The sequence below is a fragment of the Elephantulus edwardii genome, unplaced genomic scaffold, assembly GCF_000299155.1.
Source record: "Elephantulus edwardii isolate Elephantulus edwardi_28Jun2011 unplaced genomic scaffold, EleEdw1.0 scaffold00045, whole genome shotgun sequence".
NCBI classification, from domain to species: Eukaryota; Metazoa; Chordata; class Mammalia; order Macroscelidea; family Macroscelididae; genus Elephantulus; species Elephantulus edwardii.
In genome coordinates, this window is record NW_006399795.1 from 2,280,139 (window position 1) to 2,305,593 (window position 25,455).

General features: G+C 47.6%; 1 protein-coding gene across 1 annotated transcript in view; it reads left to right on the forward strand.

Annotated features, from left to right (window-relative positions):
• Positions 1 to 76: 76 nt before the first annotated feature.
• LOC102860350 (chromosome unknown open reading frame, human C1orf127) overlaps positions 77 to 25,455 on the forward strand; it is a 41,622-nt gene continuing 16,243 nt past the window's right edge. Inside the window, 11 exon segments of the mRNA XM_006885901.1 lie at positions 77 to 93; positions 1,059 to 1,159; positions 5,604 to 5,771; positions 6,394 to 6,492; positions 10,761 to 10,885; positions 13,800 to 13,943; positions 19,233 to 19,271; positions 20,230 to 20,367; positions 20,864 to 20,948; positions 22,288 to 22,484; positions 22,972 to 23,095. Of these exon segments, the coding sequence (XP_006885963.1) occupies positions 77 to 93; positions 1,059 to 1,159; positions 5,604 to 5,771; positions 6,394 to 6,492; positions 10,761 to 10,885; positions 13,800 to 13,943; positions 19,233 to 19,271; positions 20,230 to 20,367; positions 20,864 to 20,948; positions 22,288 to 22,484; positions 22,972 to 23,095 (1,237 nt within the window).

Consider the following 25,455-nt stretch of genomic DNA (forward strand, 5'->3'; position numbering starts at 1 on the left):
ATAAATAAAAAAGAACAATATGCTTTGTAAACTTTCACTCAAATCACAAGAAAAATACATAAGGAAAGATCCAGTGATGACCTACCTGCAAAGGTGGGGTAGTAGTGGACATGGATCAATGGTGATTCATTTTATAAAACACAACGTATGAGAATGATTGTATTGTATGAAACACAATGTGAATAGAGGAAATGTATGAAATGCACTGTATAAAAATGAAACACAATGTATACTCAATTTGCATGCAAACCAATGTAAAATAAAAATATTTTTTTAAAAAAGGTACATATGATTAGGTATTATTGGCATGACAAGAGTCCAGAATAAGAGATGCATAATAAAGTGGTCCAGGGTGTGTGTGTGGGGGGGTACTGTATAACAATGAAAGAACTTTTTTCCCAAAGAAAAATGTGAACTGGGAGAGAGGGATGAGAGGGAGGAAAATGTGCAACAATGAATAAATGGAAATCCAAATTCTTTATAAACTTTCAATAAAATAGCAAAGAAGCTAACTTAAAAAAAAAAAAAAAGGCAGTAAGTAAGACAGGAGAGGATCCTGGATAGAATGAGAAGAAAATGGGGAGCAAAACTAAAAAACAGAAGAGGTCAGACTTACCAGACTAATAAAAGCATATGAGGTGAGCACTGCCTTTAAGGAGACATTCAATCCTTAGAATAAGCAACCATATAAGGTCAAAAGAGTGGCACTTATCCAGGAATAAAGTGCAGATGGAAAGCATAGAGGATTAGTGGACATGAGAATCACAGGGAGGAAGTGGGTAGAGTAAAGTTACATTGTGGGTATTTTAATTAGTGTCATAGAACAAAATGTATATGAATGGTTGAAGGAAAAAAATCTTCACTCACATGACACACACCGAAAAAGAAAAAGAAGAAGAAAAAGGGTAAGATTGAATCTTGGCAAAAATGCAGTGAGACCCGGAAAACAAGATAGTCCTGTCAAGTTCCAGCTCTCACAGGTTTTGCTGTATAATTGACAGAATGAGTGAAGACAGAGCACTCAGCATATCCCTCCACACCTCTCTCCTCTCCTTCAGGGCCGTCTTTCTAGCCTGTAGTCTACCTCCAGTGTTCACGTGGACCCTGCCCTACAAGTCAAAAAGGGACAGGCCCAGCCCAGCACCTGAAGTTTCAACAGGTAAATAGATCATATTTTTATAGCTTACCTTACGCTCTGGACATTTTCTCACCGAGGAGAGAGATCATCATCCTGGTGTGTGATGTTTGGGTGACTTTGGAAGTGAGACAGCCTTTGTAGAAGTGTGAATGGGAGAAGTGGCGGTGTGCTTTTCACCAAGGCAATGGTTTCCCAGTTTGCCAAGTGTTGGGGTCACATGCTGACTGGGAGAAGAATTAGGGTGTTTCTGAGTCAGAGGTGAGAACTTATGGAAGTAATAAAACCCAGTGCACTAGAGTTGTTTTTGTGCCAGGCCTGCCTACAGGGCATTGTGTCATTAGCTCATCCTAACAACACTTTCAGACCAAGAAACCGAGGCCCAGGGAAGGGGATGGCTTTTCTAAGATCCCACAGCAATGAGCAGCAGAGCCAGGATTTCACCCCAGCAGCCGAGCCCTCGAATCTTCATGCGTAAGTCTTATATCAAACAGAAGACGCAGCATGGCGAGAAACCACAACCACAACCACTGATTTTTCTCTACTCATTGTGACCAAACGTTCACGGTTTAGTTTTAAGAAGTTGCTCTGGCAACCCAAAGGCACTTGGTTTGAATCTACCAGCTGCTCCACTGGAAAAAGAATGGCAATCTCCTCTTGTGCAATTTACTGCCTCTGAAAAGCCACTGAAGGGTCAGCTATGGGTTGATTCCAACTCGATCACATGCAGCAATGACATAATGCCCATGTAAGGTAAAGTAAAATGCCTCATAGGGTTTCCAAGGCTGTAAATATATTTTTCAAATACATTTTTATTGTATATTGGTTTGCTTACAAAGTTCAAATATTCTTCATTCACAATGTGTTTCATACAATCATTCAGAAACATGGGACACTTCATGAATTTGCGTGTGATTTTTGTGCAGGAGCCATGCTAATCGTCTCTGTATCGTTCTAATTTTAGTATATGTGCTGCTGAAGTGAGCACAGGGTTGTAAATCTTTATGTAAGCAAACTGCCACAGTTTTCTTCTGTGGACCAGCTAGTGGGTCGGATACATGGAACTTCTGGTTGGCAGTTGAGTGCTTTAATGGCTGCACCACCAGAGCTCCTATACTACAGGAATTACAAAAAAACCCTCACACCTGTCAAGCTGAGGCAGACTCATGATGACCCTCTTCCAAGACTCTAAGTCTGAACAGGAGGAGACGGTCTATCTTTCCTCTACAGACCAAACTGGTGGGTTTGAATTGCTGGATTTTCAGTTTACAGTTCAACACACAACACACTGTGCCACCAGGGGCCCCTACTTCAGGAGCCAACTCAACAACAACAGCAGCTCATTGCCATTGAGTCAGAACTGACTCCTGCCTGACCTTCCACTGCGTTTTCAGAGGCTGTAAGTGGCACCAGAAGAGATTGTCCATCTTTTTCCTGTGAAGCTTAAAAGGGTTGACAGTGTAACCCCCTGTGAACTAGACCCTTCTCTAGTCCCTAGCACATATTTACTGAAGGTTTAGTGTAGGTGTGACCCTGTGCTAAGTAAGGGGGTTTTTTGGTGTGTATGGTATTTTCCCCTTTTAAAACTTTTATTAATTTTATTCAAAGTTTACATAGACTTTGGATTTCCATTCATTCATTGTTGCACTTTTCTCCCTGCCCAACCTTCCCCCCACCCAGTTCGCTCTTCTCTTTGAAAAGTAGAAGAAAAAGTCTCTCATTGTTATACAATCTCTTCCCCTAAGTCTGCTCCACTATGCAGCCTTCGTTTTGAAAAGTATAAGAAAAATTATTTCCTTGTTATACAATCCTGCCCCCAAAGTCCACTTCACTATGCAGCCTTTGTTCTGGACTCCTGTCATGACAATAATACCTAATCACATATCCCTTTTAAATAGTTCTCTCCCTCATCTGTTTCAATGCAGTGTACATTATTGAACCCATCTTTCTCAGTCTCTCCCCAAACCCGATGCTAGTCCCATTTTACAACAGTAGCACCATGCAGTATTTTGTCCTTTTATGACTGAGATATTTCACTCAGCATAATGTCCTTCAGGGTCACCCGTTTTGCATAATATTTCATGAGTTCCTTGTTTTTCAAAGCAGAGTAGTATTCCATTATGTGAATATACCACAAGTTCTCTATCCATTCATTTGTTGATGGGCACTTGGGTTGTTTCCAACATGCATCACTTCATTTCTTCTTCTTGATCCCAACTATTCTTGCATTTATTGTAAAGTGCTATCCAGTTGACTTTTGATTCATGGTGACCCTGCTTAGTCCAACACCATGCCCATGATTTATTGTGGAACATTTTGATCCGTAAGGATTTTGCTGGCTCATTTTCAGAAGAGTATTGCCAGACCTTTCTTCCTAGTCCATCTTAGTCTGAAAGTTCTGTTGAAGCTTGTTCAGAATCATAGCAACACACAAAAATCCACTGACAAACAGATGATGACTGTGTATGAAGTGAATTGGCCAGAAACGGAACCTCTTATGTCCAACAAGGGAGGTTGCATTCATAATAAGAAGGAGTAAGTCAGTAGTGTCCCAAATGTTTGATCTGCTATATCACTGGAATTTTTGACATTAACCGACCATCCTTCATTAAGTTCTACCACTTCTCTACATTCCTTGGGTTCAGGGCTTCATTGGAAGGTCTTACAGAGACTCCTACCTGTCAGGGGAATGACTCACGTGATTGTGGGTGATGCAGGTCCTTGTTGCAGAGTCTGGTGAGCGGTGCAGCTGGATACTGTGTCCCAGGAAAACAGACATCCCCCAAAGAGCTAGCATTGAACCCCCATGAGTAGGGTGGGGCTGTATCCCATCTTTATCCTAGCTCCTTAATTCAATAAATACTTCGTTACAAAATATACAGTTAATCAATGGCCAGGAAGGGCATTTTGAACAATAACCCTTTGACACTACAAAGATGCTATTATTGTGCTCATTTTGCAGAAGAGGAAATAGAGTCTAGAGAGGTTATATGACTCACCTCAGATCACACTCAGGCTCTAAGTCCTATTAGTCCAACTCCAGGGCTCTATTTTCTTGGTATTCCTTTGGGCAGCTTAAGTATCTCCCTTGTAAAAAGAACTAGCCCAGGAGATAAGATATTTTCATTTTCCCATTTCTGCAGTTGTCAGATAAATCATATCTAGAGTATGTTCGATTTAAGTTGCATATTGACTCTGCCCTGGTAAGAAGGTACAGATAGGGCTCTCTTTGGGGAAATATGTCACATCCAACAAGATTCTACTTAACATAGTTGAAATATCTCACTTGATATTATTGTTTCATGGGATTATAGAAAACTCCAGTACACCTGGGATGGAAACATAAAATGTCATATTTATCATATATTCATCTTTTTATTGAACATAACTATATTTATTAGGTGTTTGTAGATGTCAGGCACTGGGTGAAGCTTTGAGGTGTTATGCTGAACAAGTTAGTTGTAATTTACACCGTTTCATGCGGTTTATAATCTATGTTGAGGAAGACAGATATATTAGGAGGTCATTGTCACAATCGCCATCATCGTCATCATCCTCATCACCATCATCACTACTACCATCAAGACCATCACCACCACCACCATCATCACCACCATCCTCATACCACCACCACCACCATACTCATCACCACTACCATTATCACCACCACCATCATCACCATCACCACCACCACCACCACCATCCTCATCACCACTACCATTATCACCACCACCACCACCACCACCACCATCACCACCATCCTCATACCACCACCACCACCATCCTCCTCCTCCTCCTCCTCACCACCACCACCACTATCATCACCATCACCATCACCACCTCTGCCACCATCATCACCACCTCTGCCACCATCATCATCACCACCTCTGCCACCATCATCATCACCACCATCACCACCACCATCACCATCACCACCATCCTCATCACCACCTCCACCAACATCATCACCATCACCATCATTACCATCACCATCATCATCACCACCACCATTCTCATCACTACCTCCACCACCAACATCATCACCATCACCACCATCACCACACCACCACCACCATCATAACCACCTCCACTATCATCACCACTTTCACTATTATCACCACCACCATTGTCATCATCAACCCCATCACCATCACCACCACCATCGTCACTACCACCACCACCATCACTACCATCCTCATCACCACCACCATCATCACACTATTACCATCACCATCATTATCATCATCACTATCACCATCACCACCATCACTATCACCATGACCATCACCATCATGATTACCACCATCACTATCTTCAACACCACTCTCATTACCACTATCTCATCAATACATAACCCCATCACCCCTTTTACTATCATCCCAATCATTGTCATTATCATTACCACATCACAACTTTCAATATCACTCTTATTACCATCACTGTTGTCACCATATCACTCCTTCGTTAGCTCTTACCGCCATCACCACCATCGTCACCATCATTACCACCATCACAACCTTCACTATAATTTTCATCGATATCTTCACCATCATCACCACCATTATCACTATCACTACCTTCACTATCACTCTCATCACCACCACTGTCTTCAACATCAGCACCAGCATCAGCATCAGCATCACTTTTGCTCTCACCACCATCACCACCATCACCATTCAATCCCGGGAACATGGAATAGGAGTGAGATTCTCTACTAAAGTCGCATGACTCTGTCTTCCTTTGTGAAGCCCTTAGTCATCTTTGGAAGTGCACTAGTCAAAGGGTGGTCCTTAACCCCACAGCACTCTAATCACTTGGGGGCTTTTTGTTAAGTCAGAACTAACTCATAGCTAACTCTCAAGCTGGTTTTCAGAGACAGTAAATCTTGTGGGAGAAGACTGCCCATATTTCCCCCATGGAGCTGCTGGTGGGTTTGAACTGCATGCCTTTGGGATTGCAACACAGCTTCTTAGCAATAGGCCACCAGAGCTCCTTGACAACTTTTGAGGAAAGCGAAATCTCAGGCCCAACCCCTAACTTACTGAATCAGAATCTATATTTTGACAAGAACTTCAGATGACTTGTACACACGTCTGAAACGCCCCACTCAGTTTCTTTCTCCTTTGATATTACATGAACTGTGACTTCGGTATGGACTAAAGTGTAACTCTAAGTTATGACCATGAAAATCCTGCCAGCCCTTTCCTAACCATTCCTAAGTCCTTCCTCCCATCTCAGGAGTGTCTTCTTGTCTGCAGACAATGTCGAGTGCTTCTCAGACTATATGGCCCTAAGGATCCCGAGGAGCCATGTGCAAGGTTTGAGGCAGTGGCTGGACAGAGCCCTGCACTTGCCAGGTAAGGGCTAGTGGGGTAAGTCAGGCAGGCTGGGCAGGGCCTTTGCCTAGGAGAGACCCTCCCCCCTGTGCAAACTTCACCCCCTCAGTATTGTCTTTCCTCTGCCTGGACTACTCTTCCCCACTGCTCAAGGCTCGTTCCTTCCTGTCACTCAAAGCTGTGCTCCAGTGTCACCTCTCCTCATTTTCTGTCTCAAGGATCCTAGCTCTGAGCCACAATCTTGTCCTGTTTTCAGCACTGATACCTACTTCAAATGATGGAAGATTGTGTCCTCATATACTGTAGGCTACACCCCCCCATGCCCCCCGCCCCGCCTCAGGAGGAAAAGGCAGCTCTGGGAGGTCGAGGCCCACACATTTCTTCTTTATTACTCTATTTCCAGAGTGGAGAACATTGCCGAATACTTAGTAGACACTCAACAAATATTTGTTGAAGCAAAGAACAGCCTGGAATCTTGGTAGAAGCACTCATGTGTTGCCACTGTGCTTGAAGATCTGAATCCCTGAGAAAGAACAAGGACAGGAGAACAAAGGGCAATTCTCACATACTTGGAATGGAAGCCACACCCCCTGCTTGGTGGGGAAATAACCAGTAAAATCCAGTTTCTCTTGAGTTTATTACAACTCAAGACAACTCCACGCGCATTAGAGTAGGCCTGACTTTTCACCAGACCTTTCTTCTGAAGTGTCTCTGTGTGGACTTGAACCTCTAACCTTTAGCTTAGCAGCCAAGTATGTTAACCATTTTTACCACCCAGGGATTCTGGGCCAGGATGGGCTGGGGATGTTGTTATTGTTATGTGTCATTAAATTGACTACAACTCACAGTGATCCTATGAACAATAGATCTGAACCTTGCCCTCTCCCTCCTCACCGATCCCCCCCACTCCCCGCCATCCTCACTGACTCTGATATACTGGGTCCCATTGTGATAGTGTGTCAGTCAGCTTGCTGGAAGTCTGTCTCTCTTTCTGACCCTCCATCCTTCCTAGCATGATTGTCTCTTTCCAAAGAATGGCCCTTGCTGACATCATGCCCAAAGTATGTGAAACGAAGTTTCATCTTCCTCGCCTCTAAAGAGCAGGACCCTGGTTGCACTTCCTCCAAGAGAGACGTTCTTTTGGCAGTCCATGCTGTCCTTACTCATTGTTCAAGTTTCAGCTGCATAGGGGAAGGGATTGTTGTTGTTGTTGTATGCCTGTGAGTTGTGTGAACCGACCCATAGCTGAGCCTCCAGCGGGTTTTCAGAGGCAGTTAATTGCACAGTGAAATTGCTCATCCTTCTTCCAAGAGCAGCTGATCGCCACAAACTGTGTGCCTTTGGGATTGCAGCACAGCTTCTTACCACTAGGCCACTAGAGCTTTTTGGGGGTGGGAGTAGTATACTTAAAATAACGACAAAAGGAGGGTGTGCCATAGAAACTTTTCAGTCATGAACTTGGCAATACAAAAATCGGGAAGAGGGCACTAAGAGATGATTATCTGGACTCTTCTAGAAAGAACAAGAAAAGAGAGTTTCCAAATTACCCACTTCTCTTCACATCCTTCTTTGCTGGGACTGCAGAATAGGCCCTCAGAATTCGTTTCCATGTTTCCACAGAAGAGGAATTGAGGAGAGGGGCTCTCTGACATCTCATAATCTAGGGAAAATTCCCAGGAGCCCTGTTCACGCTCAGCATTCTTGAAGGACGTCATGAGAGCCAGAGGCCTAGTTCTGGCCTGGGAAGGTCAGTGGCCTGATGGCTGGCTAGCCTCTGATGCCTCAGCAACAGCATTTGGGTCTTAAAAGGCCACTTTTTAAGAAGAAATTCCGTGGTTACATTAAGCTGTCGCCTGCTCTTTGGAGAGCCATTATTAATGGAAAACAATAGATTAATAGTTTTAAAATGCTTGTTCAATAAGTAATTTTTATGGCTCTGGATAGAGCCCATTAAACATTTCTGTGTGTTATTATAAAGAAGTTTTAAGCGTAAAATCATAAAGTCAATAATCAGAGAATTAGTCACAGCGGCCAGCCACAGGCCATTAGTTTTAGGCCCTGTCAGAGCCACCTGTGGCTTTGGCGGGCAAACGCTCATCTCACGCCTCACGCGGCAGTGCCAGGTGGGGAGGAAGGAACGGTGCCTGCCGCCTTCCATAAACTTGAGGGGACAGCAAGCAGGTGTGAGCAGCGGGGTGCCAGGCAAATATTTACAAAGTGCAAACGTGAATGCAAAAACGGAAAATGATCCAGGTCAATTTGCACATCCAGACGGAGACATCTTATTTCCCCAGTGAGAGCCGTCTCTGCCAGGGGCTCGACCCCGATCTCCTGCTAAAGATAGAGGTGGAGGCTGCGTGCCTTGAAAGAAGGCAGCTCTGCAGAGCAGCCCCCGCGCGAGGGCTCCCAGAGCCGCCTTCCGAAATAGCAAATGCACCCGTAAGAGGCAAGTCTTTGAAAATGAGGTTGTAAGCTTTGGGGGGGAAAATGCTTTTAAAAAACATTTATCACCCAAGCCAGACAAGTCAATTATGGAAACGTGTCAAAAAATCCAAAGAAGATAATAAAAACTCTCCAGGATTCATCTCTTTGCCCAAAGATGTCACTCTTAATTTTTTCACTCATTCAACAAATGTTTATTGAGGGCCCTAATGTGTCAGGCTGCTAACTGTGAGGTCAGAGGTTTGAGTCCACCAGTCACTCCTTGAGAGAAAGCTGGGAGCAAAACAGACAAATACGTGTCATCCCATGGAGCTGACATTTGGTGAGGGAGGTAAACAAGAAAAACATTAAATAAGTTAGATTGTTGTTGTTTACTGTCAAGTCAAAACCAACCCACAGCTCTGGTGGGTATTTCAAAGGCAGCAAATCACAAGAGGTGATTGCCCATCTTTCTCCTACAGAGCAACCAGTGGATTTGAACTATGTACCTTTTCACTGTTAGCATAATTCCTTAACCACTGAGACATCAGAGAGAATTATTTTAAAACTCTAACAAAACACTTGCCATTAGCTCCAATTCACTGCAGCTTCCTGTGTCAGAGCAGAACTGCATGCCTTCAGAATGTCAAGGCATTGACAGAAAAGTGGAACTAAAGAGGTGGAACAGAGAGGCAGTGAGCTGGAAGACCAGAGTCTCACTGAAAACATACTAGAAGAAGAAAAACAAATCAGAGACGAGATGTAAAGAAAATGAAGGAAACATTGGAATCATATGGGATGACATCAAAGGAATTACATACATATGATTAGAATTCAGAACATGGGAGTGACAGGGAAGTCACTGAGAAAACTGTGGAAGAAGGACTAGAAGAAAACTTCACAGGAATTTTGAAGACTGGGGAAATCCACACTCAAGAAGCACAGTGAACCCCAAATTGACTAGACCCCAAAAGAAAAACATCAAGACATATCATAGTTAAATTCTCAAAATGAAAGGATAGAATACTAAAAGCCACATGAGAAAAACAAAGAGTCACCTACAAATGGAAAACAATTAGATTAAGTTCAATTTTTCAGTGGAAACCAAAATGTCAAGGGTTGATTTTACAGGAGTATATTGCCAGGCCTTTCTTCTGAGTCACCTCTGAGCAACTCAACCTCCAGTCTTTAGATGAGCAGCAGAGCCTGTGAACTGTTTGCACCTTCCAGGTTCCCTGCATAGTAGGTTGGAAGGCAGAAAGTTCCAGAGAAAAACAAACAAGAGAGCACATTAAGGGCAATGTTCGTAGGTGGGTGGGTGGGTGGGGCACTGGATGGGTCTTACTGAGAAAGTTATACTCGAGCAAAGACTTGAAGGAGGTGATCTGGGCAAAGGGAATAGCTGGTGCCAGGACCCTGGGGCATGATTGAGACACAATAAGGTGGCCAGTGATTCTGGAGCAATGTAAGGGAGGTGAGACAGGAGACCAGGGAGGTGAAAGACTCATTGTACGCAAACTTCAAGGGTTGAGACGGTTTGAGCAGAGGGGGGACAGGACCTAACTTAGTCTTTAAGAGGTTCCAGCTGGAACCATGTGAGAGTAGTTTGCAGGAATGAAAGAAGACAGGACCTGGGAGAAGAGGCAAATGTGGAAACCCTAGACAGAGTGTTGAGAAGGAGCTAGATTCTAAAGCTACTTTGAAGGTCGAAGCAATGTGTTAGCGTATATGTTTACAGACCTTCCCTGACTACTGTTTTCACCTACTGCAGGTGGAGCTTCTAGGCAGAGCAGCCCTTTGCTCTGGATATCTGAGATTCCTGACTTAACGTGGGGAACGAACCTAAGCAGACCCCTTTCTTGTTATAGGGACCTGGAGGACCTCTCGTCACCTGGATCCTTTTCTTGCTAAATGTGGCTACTTCCTGCACCCTGATTCTGATGGTGACTTCATTTTTCAAGCTCTTTACTCTGCCTGCTTTGTGAAGAAGGAGGTGGGTTTGGGAGGCATTTTTAAGGTCTTTTGGAGCACTTCTAGGCAACAAAGCTTGAGCCCAGATGCTGAATAGAGATGTTTTCCTCTGTAGAAACCTACCCCACACCTGACACTGAGCTGAGAGAGAAAAAACATTAATACCCAGGCTGTGCCCTGGAAGATCTTAGAAACACAGCCATAAGAAGTGCCGTTAACTCAAATACCACCTCCTCCAGGCAGTCTTCCTGACAGCGGGTCACTCTTCCTACGTGCAATGCACCTGTTTCTGTTACTGTGTATCTGCTTATACAGCCATCTCCCTTCTAGATCTGGAGTATTTGTCAGTATCTGGAGTGTTGACATCAGGACCTGGCACACAGCAGGTGCTCAATAAGTGTGTAAGAAAGTGAACATATGATACTGTGGAGTTCTGCAGGGGTGGAGCTACTGTGGAGCTGGGCGTACAGAAGCTCTCAGGCCCCCCACTGGCACATGTCCCTCACATGTTCCCTGGAGCATCGTTTGACAGTTGACAAACATTTGCCACCTTTGGCCTTCAGGACTATGTCATAGGAAGGTTTTATTACTCCCATTTTACAGATGAGACAGTTGTGGCTTAGAGGAGGTGACTAAGCCAAAGGTACATTCAAGATCTAGACAGCCTCCTTCTGATAGATGCTACATGATCTTGAAAAATTTGCAAAAGTCAGATAATGTAAAGGAAACAAGTCAGCTAATTATGATTTCTTAATGAGTCCTCCTCCTCCACATTGCTTGAGCTTCAGGCTCCACACTGCACCGCAGGAAAGGCTAAGCCGAGGCAGGGAACTTGGGAGCTGAGATACAAGGGGGTGCACCACGCCAGTCAGAGGGTGAACTCATGCTCCCTTTCGCAGGGCGGGAGGTGGGGCGGGGAGGAGTCTGGGGAGATGTTCCGATTTTAGCAGGCTGGTGACCTGGGGGCCAGGAGGTTCAGCTTCTGGCCAAGCTGCCCCATCAAAAAACTTAACCAGTTGCTGTCGGTTGTGACTCCAGGTGACCCTCTGTGTATGGGAGCAGAACTGCCCTTCACGGGATTCGCAAAGGCTGATTTCCCACAGATAGATTACCAGGTCTTTCTTCTGAGGCACCTGGGTGGGCTCAAACCTCAACCTTTGGGCCAGCAGACGAACATTTAGCGTTTTATACTACCCAGGGACAAACAGCCCCTCCATGGATCCCTGTTAGTTTTATTTTTCTTTTCTTTATTCTCCCATTTCCTCTTTGCTTCATTTTCTTTTCGCTTTCTTGTCCGAGTCCAGAGTCCCTCCCAGCTGGGGTTTTGGCCTATAGTGGAGGAAGAATTTGTAGAAACAGTGATATTCCTGAGGGAGCGCTGGGTGTGTAGTCTGTATGGTGTAGGAAGAGGCACTGCCCAACCGAAGGCCTTGCCTCCCTGGTTGATGGTTTGAATCCACCAGCGTCTCTGGGGGAGAAAACCAGGCCATCTCCTCCAGTGTGATCTACAGCCGTGGAGACCCAACGGAGGGTCAGCTATGAGTGGGTTTCAACTTGACAGCAATAATTGTGGATTTTTTGAGTTTTCATGCTATTTCTGAAGCAGCCCTGGTGGCACAGTGTCTTTTGACAATCTTGAAAATCAAGGTCTTTGATTTGAATCCACCAGTTTGTTCTTTGGGAGAAAGATAGGAAGAGAACTCCTCCTTCGAAGATTTATAGTCTTGGAAATAGGATGGAGGGTGACCATGAATCAGAATAAGCTTGGTAACAGTTCCGGTTTTTGTTTTTAAAATATTCTTTCTGATGGAGCCCTGGTGGTGCTGTAGGTTAAGCATTGCCAGCCCAAAGCTTGCCTGTTCAAACCTTGCTGCTACTCTGAGAGACAGATGTGACTATTTGCTTCTTTAAAGATTACAGGAACCCCCTGGGGCAGCTCGACTCTGTCCTGTAGGCTCATTATAAGTTAGTGTCTACTTGATGACAGTGAGTTTCATTCTGTTTGCTCACTTTCTCTTCCTCTCTTCTTTTGTACCTCCCTCCATACGCACCATTTTCAAGCCCCCACTCTGGTCCTTCCCCCTGTGGCTGAATGACGTGAGCCCCAGATGTCTTCTGGGATTGCTGGGTGGAGTTCCAGGAGTCTGACCTGGTCTTCATTGAATCCAGGAATAGCCACATGCCAGTTGACTTAGTTACCTCCTCTGAGCCTCGGCTGCCTCACCTGTAAAATAGAAATAGAAAAGTTTTTGATTGCATTACCTGTTAGGCTGTTCACCAAGAAGTAGGCAGTTCTAATCCACTCAATCCACAAAAGAACGATTGAGGCAGTCTGCTCCTGGTGAGATTTCACAGCCTCAGACACCCAACTGAGGGTCAGCTTGAGCCAGAGTTAATTGACGGCAGTGCTGGTCTTCTGCTTGTTTCCCATGAGGCAGTCGTAAGGAGCTCTGGTGGCGTGGCACATTGTGTGCTGTGCTGTTAACCAAAAGGTCAACAGTTCAAATCCAGCCTTCTGAAGGCAGTCTCATCTCATGAAGATTTGAAGGCTTAGACAACAGACGCAAGGTTGAGCTGAGTCAGAAACGACTTGATACGGTGGTTTGTTTGGTCTACGAGACAGTCAAGAGAGTTGAAGGAACAAATGTTTGTCAACCGTTTGACGAGGCTCCCATGAACCGCTTGTTCTGTACAACCTCACTTGAATGTCATGAAATCTACCAGTGACCCCCTCCCTCCAAGGGTGTCGGGGCTGGAATGCCACAGCCGGAAGTCATGTTCTGAGTCCCTGCCAGCCTCAGGCCCTCTTCCAGCGGCCGGGTGCAGGCAGTTAGTGTTAATCACTTTCGCTATGAAGAGGCACTGACCTATAATTGCAGCCTATTAACTGTATTTCCCTCTTTCATTTGCACACATGAATTTTGCCCTATTTCCAGCAAGCAAATTATAGGTTGGAAATCAGAATATTTCAGAAAGGGGTGAGAAGGTTGGAGCAGAGTGACGGCTATGTAATGAAGTGTCCGCTGCCAGTGGCGAGGCCCGGCCGGGTGCATGTCCAATGTACCCCCACGCTCGTCCAGGTAAAGGGCTTAAGGGTCTAAGGGGCATCCCAGGTCTGGTTCCTTCCAAGGTCATAGCAGGCAGTGGAGCCCCTGAATCCAGGAGGTAGTCCTAGCAGGGAGGTGGTGGCTGGAGGTGCAGGAGCTGGTACTGGGATCAGCATTGACTGGGTGCTGGGTGCCACCAACCTTTTATGTGTAACACCCCCTCTCTTTCATGGTTTGTGGAGAAAGAAGTGACAGGATAAGTGGGAGAAGTCTGAAAGAGAGGTGAAATGGGATGATGAAAAAGGGGGAAGGAAGATCTTTGTTCTTTTTTTGTTTTGATGTGTTATTCTCATTTTGGGTGGAGGTTTATAATGCAAACTAATCTTCATCTAATAGTTTATCACATTTTGTTTTGTAACATGTGTTGCAACCCCCTAAATGGAATAGCATTTCCCCTACTTCCTTCTTTGGTTTCCAGTTTCCATTCAGCCTTCTTTTCTGTGCCTGCCTGTTTTCTGAACTTTGTTTTTGGACATACATTAAGAAGGATGGCCTGAGGGCCCCTGACAGGTGATGGCAGGGCGGGCTTTGATTTGGCAGAGGCTGGCTCTTTGGGGAGCTGGAGCAATGATGCCCTCCAAACCCAAACCCTCAAGAGGAGTGCTGTCACTCACCCCAGCCTCGTCTTATCAGCTTGTCCAGCTTCTCAAAGAAACTGCTTCCTGTCGAGTCAGAACCAACTCATAGCTCCAGTGGGTTTTCAGAGGCTGTAACTCACATGAGAAGAGACTGCCCATCTCTCCCCCTCAGAGCAGCTGGTAGAGTTGAACTGCCAAAGAAATGCTACCTTTGAACCAGCAGCGCAACTGACTATGGACTAGGCTACCATAGCTCATTTTTCAAAGAAACTGGAAATTTTTAATTGCATGTAAATTTTTTTAAAATTTATATTAGTTTGCATATAGTTTGCAGTTGCAGATAAAGTAAACATTGTGTTTCATACTATCCTTCATAAAATCTCTTGATTTTAAAAAGAGTTGGCTCAATTAAAAAAAAAATTAGGTGACCTAGTGGCAAGAATCTGCACTACAATCCCAGAGGTCTGCAGTTCAAACCCACCAGATGCTCTGCTGGAGAAGGAGGGGCAGTCTCCTCCTGTACCAGTCAGATCTGATTTGACGGTACACACAGACAATAATAATAATAATAAAGAAATAATTTTTTAAACAATATTTTTTAAAGTGCCATGTGGCTCCATTGTTGTTATGCGCTGTTGAGTCGAGTACGATCCACAGTGACCCTACGAACAACAGATCTGAACCCCGTCCTATCCTGTGCCACCCTCACACTTCCTGACCCACCAGAGCTGATTGTGGCAGTCACTGTGTCAGTCCACCCAGTGGCTCCATCGTGGGCTGAATTTGGCCTGAATGATGCCAGTCTGTAGCCTTGCCAGAGAACATGAGGAAGAGTGGGCTGAGGAAGGAGAGAAGGGAAGGATAAGGAGAAAGAATGCCAGCAAGGAGGGTACCAGAGCAAAAACGGTGCGAAGACAATCACCATTCAGCAGGTGTTTACTACGTGCTCATTAGGTGGGCCCCCGGTGGCGATGTGGTTCAAGTGCAAGGTTGTTATCAAAAGGTAGGTGGTTGGAACCCAGTCCCACTCCACAGCAAAAGACGGGGCAGTCTGCTCCCAATAGTATTTGTTCTGTTGTTGTTAGATGCCAGTGAGTCGACCAGGAGCCATCGTGACCCCAGGAAGCACAGGTCGGAACCTTGCCTTCTCATTTGCCATCCTCATGCTCTGGCATGCTAGAACCCACTGTTACAGTCACTGTGTCAATCCACCTCGTTGTAGCCCTCAAACCCCACTCTGTCCTACAGGATCTCGGTCAGTTGGTATTAACTCAACAGCAGGCTTGGTTTTTTGGTTGTTGTATGTGTCAGGCCACTGGAAAAAGGCAATCATGCTTGATAAAGTGGGAGGCTCAGTGAAAACAAGGGTTAACCTCCATGAGGTGTGTTAACAGAGGGGATTCAGCTGTGACTTACACACAGGAAGGCTTTAGGGCATCGTGCAGGCAGTTCTGGTGATGTAGTCAGTGGGGAGGTGGACTGCAAACTCTCTGGCAGAGAGCTCCTTGGGAGGAATATGGGCAGCCTGGCCCAGAGTGATTTAGAGCCTCTGACAACTCCCTGGAGAGTCAGGTATGAGAGTCCGTTCTGACTTGATGGCGGTGAGTTTGAGTTTTCAAAGTTGGAAGGTGCAGGACCAGGCAGCATTTCATTCTATTATCCTTCAGGCCATCATGAGTCACTGTGTCGTCATGACGCAAGGCAGCTAACAACTGTGCTGGTTCAGGGGTAGGATTCTTATCTTCCATGGGAGAGATATGGGCTTGATTCGGAGCCAACACCCTTCACACACAGCCACCACCCATCTGTCAGTAGAGGTTTGCATGCTGCTAGGATGCTAAAGCCAGTGGAGCTTCCAGACTAACAAGGAGGAAAGGCCTGGCAATCCACTCCTGAAAATGAAAGCCCTACCTACAGGTAACAATGTTCCAGTCCACAACAAACCATGGGACGGCTCAGGGCTGGGCAGAGTTGCATGAAATTGTGCATGAGGTTGCCACAAGGCAGGAGCAATATGACAGCTCACAACAGCAAGCTGCCAGGCCCTGTGCGAGTGCCCAGAGAACAAATGTGGATCTGACACAGCCTTCTGCACTCGGGGAAAAGCTGATAGTCCGATTTCCTCCTGGTCTGAATTTATAAACTTGTATGTGTGGCCAATCTTTGGAAAAAGAGGTCAGAGAAAGAGAGAGAGGAGGTCACTTACGGAGATGGATTGACTCAGTGACTGTAACAGTGGGCTCGGGCGTGGTGGAGATTGTGAGGATGGGGCAGCATAGCGCAGGGGGCAGGATTGTGGTTCACAAGGTGAGCTGTGATTGATCCGATGGCACCTCACAATACAGCAACAACAACAACAACAATGTGTGACTGGAGTGAGGCGTGGTGGCAAGGAAGAAGTCACAAACCCCGCCCTCTTAGCTGGATGGGTCCCTGCAGCTCATTTGTCTCCCAACCTTAAGGAGAGGGACTGAGCAGATGGGCCTTTTCCTGCCCACCCACCTTCTCAGTGGCACATAGTGCCCCTCTCAACCCTGGTGCTGAGCCTTCTAAGAATTCTATGACCCTACTCCAGAATGCCAAGATTTGGGGTTGACTTTTCAGGCTTGGGCGTTCCTTTCTTCATTGGGCCTGTAATTTTAGAAACTGCCACCAGGGGGCTGTTCTTGCCGATGTTCAGCGACTCTGAGCCAAGTTGCTGAGAAAAGCGAGATCCGTCCTGTCGCGATCTGTCCCGCCTTTGCAGCCCACTCCCGAATCCCCATCGCCCTTCTCCACCCGAGGTGTCTTGAACTTCTCCGAATTTTGGACACGGCACATCTCTGCCAACCCCCTGCCCACCATCCGCCTCCCCTACCCCAGACCCTCATCTCCTTGACGGATTCATTCCTGGTGACTTCTGCAGCCCGCCCCTTCCGTGGCTGCACCTTGAACTTGCATTAAGTTTTAATTAAAGTCGTTTCCTCGGCCTTGCCCTTGGCTAAATGCAGCTGTGGGCACAGGGCACATAGATATTTAATACTCTGCCTCTCCCCGCTGATGGCGCAGGGTGCCCAAGGGTGTACCCGAGCCGTGCCCCGCACGCAGCCATCCGCGCGCTCGCTTAAGTGTGCCCACAGGCCCCGAGCGGGAGGCCGGCAATAACTATTCATTGCCCTGGGTTAAGTGTGCCCAGGGGCACCCGTAAACTCAATGCAGTGATTAGCGATTGCTCCCTGCGCAGGCGGCCAGAGGTCCTGCGGAACGTCCGCGGGCCCTAAATATAGCCTCTCCCCGCCGGACCGGCAGGCGGGCCTTGGAGGGCGAGGGGCGGAATTTACTCCGCCCGCTATCTGGTCGGAGGCCTGCCTCGCCTTGTGGAGCACCACTGTTTCCCTCTTTCTGCAAACCCAGCCTCCGAGGCTTCCTCTCTTTCCCTCCAGATGGCACTGGATCGGACTGGGACTTGGGAACAGAGGACCGAGCTTCAGGGGTTGAAGGTGACACGCTTGGTCGCCTTCCTACCACCAAATCTCAGCCCTAGTCTCCGTCCCGCCCTCTTTCCTCCCAAGTGAAAGCTGTTGAACGCGGACTCCTGGGAGGCAGGGCTCTCCAGGGCGCCCTCTGCTGGGCGAGGCGCTCTCGGCTGAAGGTGCAGCAGAGCTGTGGGACCCCGGGGTTAAGACTCAGCTGAGGGGCGTGGGGGGAGCGTTTTGCTATTTAAGCAAGAGCCCCTCTCAGCCGGTGCAGAGGAGTCAGGGGTTTGACAAAGCCATCCATTCCTCTCTGGCCTCAGTTTTCCCTCCATGGGCAGCCAGGAGCGGGCTCTGAGGCTCTCTGATGGTATATGACTGTCCTTGTTTCCTGACCGCCCTGCCCAGCTCTGACACTGAGATCCTGGGTGAGAAAAAGAGAGAAGGGCGAGGCTTGGTGGAGGGCGCCAAGGAGGCACTTCAGCTGTGAAATGGGGAGAAGGGTGTCACCACCAGGGGTGGTTGTGAGGCGCTAGTGTGAGAGAATGACCGACTGACCCAGGGTGGGTCTGGCTGGTTCTGGAATCCCCTGAATAGTGCAAATGGCCAATGCACTTAACTGCTAACTTAAAGGTTGAAGGGTTGAGTCTCCTCAGACACAATTTGGAAGAAAGTGTTGGTCATCTGCTTCTAAGTTTGGGAGGCCAGCGAATTTCAGAGAAGTCCAGGCAGTTGCCCACAAAAATTAGCCACTGGAACTCACAGCATAATTGTTCCTCCTCTGACTCGTACAGAGCATTTTCTCCATCAATGCTTGTTTAGACCAGAACAGAAAGAAAAAGAGCAAAGAGATATGAGCAAATTACAGAGAAAAGCAAGATCACAAAGGGGCCTGGGGAAGCAACGCCAATGACAAGCCGGCCCTCAGTGGCGTCCCCACCACAGGCATAGCTTCTCTTGGCTGTGCCAGCTGTGCCCGAGACCCCAGCTGCCCCACGTCCGGGCCCAGGGCAGCAGCTGAGGCGGCGACATTTCCCTGGTCTGTTGACACTCAACTCCCTGAACATAAATGATTTTCTTGTCTTAATGAGCAAACAACCCGGCTGGCACCTCGCTCTCGCCAGCCCCCTGCTGGGGTAATTGCCAGCTCTTATGTGCTTAGGCAGAAATGTTTACTCACTCACCTTTCTTACTGCCTGCCAGGGAGATGTTACCTCCTCTTTGTTCTGCAGGTCTCTCGGCCGCTGCCCCTGGGAAGCTCCAGTGGACAGGTAGGTGAGGCAGGAGAACTTTCCAGAAGGCACGGCCCCATTCTTGTGGGCCTGGTGCACTCAGAGGCAGAGGGTTTGCGTTTCTCTGGCCTCCTTTGGAGTGTGTGGGGTTGGTGCCCCCCTTGCAGGCGACTGTGCACAATACTGATTTGTGACACACCCTGTCCCCCTGTCTCCTCCCATTGCCCCTGGCACCTTCCTGGAAGGTGATTTCCTTAAATCTCCTCAAATTCCAGGAGGTTCCGGGTTCCTCTCAGAGCCCCAAGAAGGGACCTCAGCTTTGAGTGGGAGGCTGGGCTGGAAGTCTTCACACTTAGCTTCTGTGTGATGGGGAGCTCACTCCTGTGAAGCCCTTTATTCCCTTACCGAGCAGCTTTCTAGAACTTCCCTCTTGCTGGCTGTAGGCCTCTTCTCTGTAGCCTCTCACAAGGAGCCAGTGCCTTCTCTGGGTCACTTCCCCTTAGATGTCTGAAGTCAGTGAGCACATCCAGAAGATAAACATGTCTTCTCCCTAATTTCTGCAGCCAGTCTTCCTAGGATGGGAACTTCCTTTTCCCTTTTTCCAACACTTCAGCACTCACACCCCCCCCCCCATCCCTGATGATCCACGACCTGCAGGGAAATAGAACTGAGGGCTGGACTCCGGGGTGACTGGAAGGGCCAAATATGGCCGGCACTGCAGTTGGGTTAATAGGCCACTCATTCTTTCTGTCACCCTGCCCGCGGACTGCATGCCACACCCTCCTGCAAGTTGTCTGCTTCCCCAAATTCTAGGAGTGGAAGTGGTCAGTTTACCTTCTTCCTTTGCGGCCTATCTGCTCTGCCTCCTGGTCCTGATCCCCTTGCTGATGGCCCTTCCTGATTGTCCTCTCAAACTTCCTTCTTCTCACCTCTACCCCCTCTCCCCATGATGGGCTCCCCCTGGCTAGGTGGTTTAGAAGTGTTTTCCTGTTTTCAGACCCCATGGCTGCTGTCCCTTCGAGGGGAGCTGGTGACATCCCTGGAGGATGCCAGCCTGATAGGGTTGTACGTGGACGTCAACGCCACCACCATCACCATCCAAAGCCCCAGGCTGGAGCTTCTGCAGTGGCAGGAGGTCAGTGGTGGGCCCAGGCTCTGGTGGAAGTCGGGGTGAGGCCCCAGGAGCGCTTCGCCACACCTCTGGTGCCATTTCAAATGTCCACCTGTGAAGCTGGACAGATTTAGGCAGGCGGCTTCGAAAATTGGGCCCCATTAGCGTAAAGTGCTCCGCTCGGCAGATGAGGGGCTTCTGCAATCACGTATTCCGCTCGCACTGATCATGGTGGCAGGAGCGTAATTACCATCTCCTTAAATAGCCCAAAGTTGCCGTGTAAGAGAAGACGGCTCACATGACATTTGCTCCGAGCACTCTTCCTGCTAAAAATATCCTGGCAAAATAATATTTCCTGGTTGCAGCGGAGCAGCAGTCCCCGGCCTGGGCTGGGAACAGGTCAGGGGGGTTAGCCGAGGGACTGGCCCAACGGTGGGAAGTGGGGTAGGGGCCTTGGCACAGGGAATTTGCTCTGGAAGAAGCACATTAGAGGTCACAAGGGACACTCCTGTCTTGGCAGGTGCTGAACACCTCCACGGAGCTCCTGCCACTCTGGCTGGTGAACACCTACATGGCCTATTCTTTAAAAGCCACTTGCCCACCGGGTAAGACCAGGAGCACCCCTGGAACTCGTCTTTCCCAGGGCCGTCAACCTCTTCTCCTCCTTCCTCTGGACATCTTCTTCTCAGGCATCCCATCCCACCTCTCCTCTCCTTTACCCCATCCTTGGCTGGACATTTCTAAGACGAGTCTAAGCCCTTGCTAGTGACAGTGGTGGCATGGAGGAGGGGTGCGAAGCCGAGCATGGATGAAAGCAGAATCGCCTCTCATCCTGGGGTCTCCCAGCTGCTTGGACTTTCCAGATGGATCCCAGAGGAATCTGAGAAGCCTGGGAATGACCCACACAGGTGGGAGATCTTCTGCATTCATCAGACTTTCCAGAACTTTCTCTGAGGTTCCACTGATCAGCCCTAGTGAAAAAGAGTGTTACATCTTGAGCCGCTAATGAAAAGATCCATGGTTTGAATCCCCAAAGTCTGTTCCCATACGATTCACAGCCTCTGAAATCTGATGGAGGCTCGCCGTGGGGGTGAACTGGCTCAATTGGAGTAGGTTTTTTTGGGGTTTGGGGTCCCACAGGGCCCTGATCTCAACCATGCACTTTATAACTACTCTGTTCAGCCCGGGACGACTCGGTTACTGCGTGGTTCCTTGTGCCTTATGTAAGGTAGGGAGGCCAGGAAGACTACTTCCTGCCTCTAGGGAATTTCAATTCTAAAGAACTCTGTATGCAAAATTAGGCAGAGCAGAGGCTTCATCTTGCGTGGGCAGCTCTGCAGTGACTGAGACTTCACATTTGTGTAGAATTTTATTATGCAACGCACTTCGCCATGACGGCCCTGGCGAGTTTAGGGGATGGGCTCTCCAGGTCCCTAGACAGCTCTCCTCCTGCTTGCCACGTTCAAAAATCTCTGCATTTGGAGACAGATGCTTTCATTTAGCAACTGCAGAGCTGGCTTAAAACGCCCCTGGAGAGAGCTGACACGCTGAAATTCTTGCTAAAGTGTAAACAACTGATAGGAACTGTACATCTTCGAAGAGCCTTTGGTCATGGAAGGGGCACCAGGCGAGGCCACTGAGGCTGAACACAGGCTTGGCCGAAGCATTTCGGCAGCTTCCTAGGTCAGCAGCCCTTCTGGCACTGGCTTCCTTCCACGCCTTGGCAAATGGCAGGTCGGCTGGTGTTTGGGGATGGCTTCTTCCTTCTCTTCCTTAGTGCAGCCAAGTTCCAGGGCAGACAGGGATGCGAGGACACCAAGGGGGCCATCTCAGGTCACTGACTTCTGCAGACCTCAGCCATGGCTCTGGCTAAGGGCTCGTCTAAGTACTCGGGGTGGTGGTGGTGGTGGTGTATTTTTGTGAGTGTGTTTTTCTCCACTTCAGTGTCGTCCCAGCCTGAGCAGGAGATCTTAGTTCACATCCCCAAACAACGACTGGGTCTGGTCAAAAGAGGTTCCCACATCACGGAAAGCCTGAGCCTTCGGTTCCTCCACGTCTATCAGCTCAGCACCTTTGCAGTCATGGAAAGCCCAGAATTTGTGGTCGTCAGCATCCCTGCAGCTGGGGTACTCCAGGTCCAGGTCGGTGTCTTATGGCCTCTGCTGTACTGTCCCTTTCTGAAGCTCCTTCACCTTTGGGCCACTGACCCACGTGGAGTCCAATCCAGAGAGAGAACTCTGGGGCTGGTGATCATGGACTGTGGCCTGCATGACTCTGAGGCTGGGCTCCTTGGCCAAGGTGACTCCTTAGGTATAGAACGCACCTCTCTTCTTGTTGTTGTTAGGTACCATCAAGTACAACTCATAGTGACTCTATGAACAACAGATCCTGTGCCGTTTTCATAATTTTTTACACACTCGAGCCCATTGCTGCAGTCACTGTGTCAATCCATCTGGTTGAGGTTCTGTCTTTTGTCAGCCCTCCACATTTCCAGGCCTGGTTTCTCTCTCCAAGGAATAATCCTTCCTTAGCAACATGCCCAAAGCATGTGGGATGAAGCTTGTCATCTTTGCCTCTGTGTGTCAAGTGCACCTCTCTTACATGCCTCTCTAATTCCTCGTCTCACAGCAATGCCAGGAAGGCCAAGGAGCCCCCGGAATGCAAGCTTTCTACAGGGTCGACCTGAGGCTAGAATTTGCAGAGATGGCCACTCCAGTCCTCTGGACAGTGGAGAACTTCTTTCAGTGCACAGGTAAGTGAAACACCATGAAGCTGTGCCTGCTTAGAACCTCTTTCCCTTGGCCCTGGTGTACTTCCTCCTGTGATAAAGCTTTCCTTTGTGGACCCTACAGGTTCCACACCCAACCAAGTAATGATGGTGTCAGACACACTGAGATAGCATGTGAGCCAAGTGGGGACATGATTGCTAACTCTGAAGTTAAGTCTCTAGGCAAAGGGAAATCAACCATCAACCTTGCATCAATCAAGACCAATCAACCCTGCTGGACTTCAGTGATTCACTTAATCTTGTTGACCCTCAGTTTTCTCAGCTGCTAAATGGGTATATCAGTACTGGCCCCCTGGGGCTGTTGTGAAGATTCAATGAGAACAGGAGTGAGAGGTTTAGAAGGAAGCCTGGGATAAGATTGGTGGTTTCCATTTTGATCTATCTGGAGGTGTCTGGGTGGTCCCCAGTTCTTCAGGTCACTTAATAGACCGAGCTCCTTGACTATAAAGAGTATGAAGTGATGCAATTTACCCCTCAAACCAAGAAGACCCGTCTTCTTAATGTGGCGTGTATCCTCGGTGCCAAGATACTGGCTTCGTGTCTCAAAAGGGACTTTGGGGGCTATGTCCTCGGTGAAAGCACAGCCACCAGACAACCTGGTATTCACACATGCAAAACCACCAGGAGCAAAACCCATTGAAATACAGCATAAGGAAATACACATAATTCACAAATGATGGCGATCACTTTCATCTTATAATTCCTAACTGTCCTCAATAGAAGACAGACGCGAAGGAGATTTAACTCAGATGTTAATAGCGCAAGAATGCCCCGTTACCAGGATATGATGTTTCGGTTTTAAAGATTAAAAGGGGGACTGCCTACCACATCTAGCCCCAAATTCAGAATTAGAAACAAAGGAGAAGGCGGCATGGGGGAGGGCAGGGAGTTCTGACATCCTGCTAAAAATGGAAATGTTTCTCGAACATTTTTACACATTTTTGCTGTTTTTATTTCTAACTTCCGGCAGCACTGATTGAAAAGGAAGGCTCGACTCCGAGCCAACAAATACTTACTTGAGCACTGACTGTGGGAGGGCGTGGAGGGTGCAGGGGCCACCTCCAGATTCGGTCCTTGCCTCCAAGCAGCGTGCGATCTGGAGAGGAAGATAAGATCCTTCCAGAGAATGAAGATGGCAGGCAGGCAGGCTTGGGGGAGAGACGCCAAAGAGCTGATGCTTCTCTGTCCTGGGCTTTGAAGATAGAGTAGATGCTTGATAGGGAGATAGTGAATAAAGTATAAAAATATATCAGCAAGAGCAATAAAAAACATTTTAGGAAGGGATTTTTTTTTTTTTGGTTGGGGTTTTTTTTTTTTTTTTTAGCCTCTCTGGAAAGATTTACGTGGGGAAAGAATGTTCTCTCCCTCGTTTTAGTAATTTAATATCAGCAGCCACAATGAATCTCTCCTCTCCCTCGTTCCCAGTGCACCTTTTCTATGACTCCCCTGAAGCTTCTAGAACTTTCCATGCTTATTAGTTGAGCTATTGGTGCAGGGCTTGTTCCTCTCATCTGTGAACGCCTTGGGATCAGACACTGGGTTTTCGTTCAGCTTTTGGTTCTTGCCATGCCTTATCACGCTGTTGTTCTCGTGGCAAACGTTTAGGAATGAGTCCACTGAACATTCACTTGGAATGAAAAGACAATGTTTTAGGCAAAGGATATAAACTGAGGAGGACCTGAAGCGCTTGCTGCAGAGGGTCAAGGACTGCAGTCTCCAATACGGATTGAGGCTCAATATCAAGAAGACAAAGATTCTCACCACTGGACCAATTGGCAGCATCAGGATGGATGGTGAAGAGATTGAGAGTGTTCACAGCTTTAGTTTGCTTGGCTCCACAGTTAACACTCTCAGCACCAGTAGCGAGGAAATTAAAAGACATATTGTGATGGGAAAGTCTACTGTTACGTACCTCTCCAAAGTATTGAAGAGCAATGGTGTCTCTCTGGAGACTAAGGTGCATCTGATACAGGCCATGGTCTTTGCTATCACTTGCTATGCATCAGAGAGTTGGACAATGACTAAGGAAGATAGAAGGAGAATTGATGCCTTTGAGCTGTGGTGCTGGAGAAGAGTATTGAGTATGAACTGCTAGGAAAACAAACAGATTCGTCCTGGAAAGGGTTAAACTGGGCTGCTTCCTGGAGGCAAGGATTCTGAGGCTCCATCTAACATACTTTGGACATGTTTTAAGGAGGGACCAGTCCTTGGAGAGGGACATCATGCTTGGTAGGATGGAGGGACAGCGCAGGAGGGGAAGGCCCTCTATGAGGTGGATTGATTCAGTGACTGGGATAATCAGGATGGGTGTATTGGAAACAGTG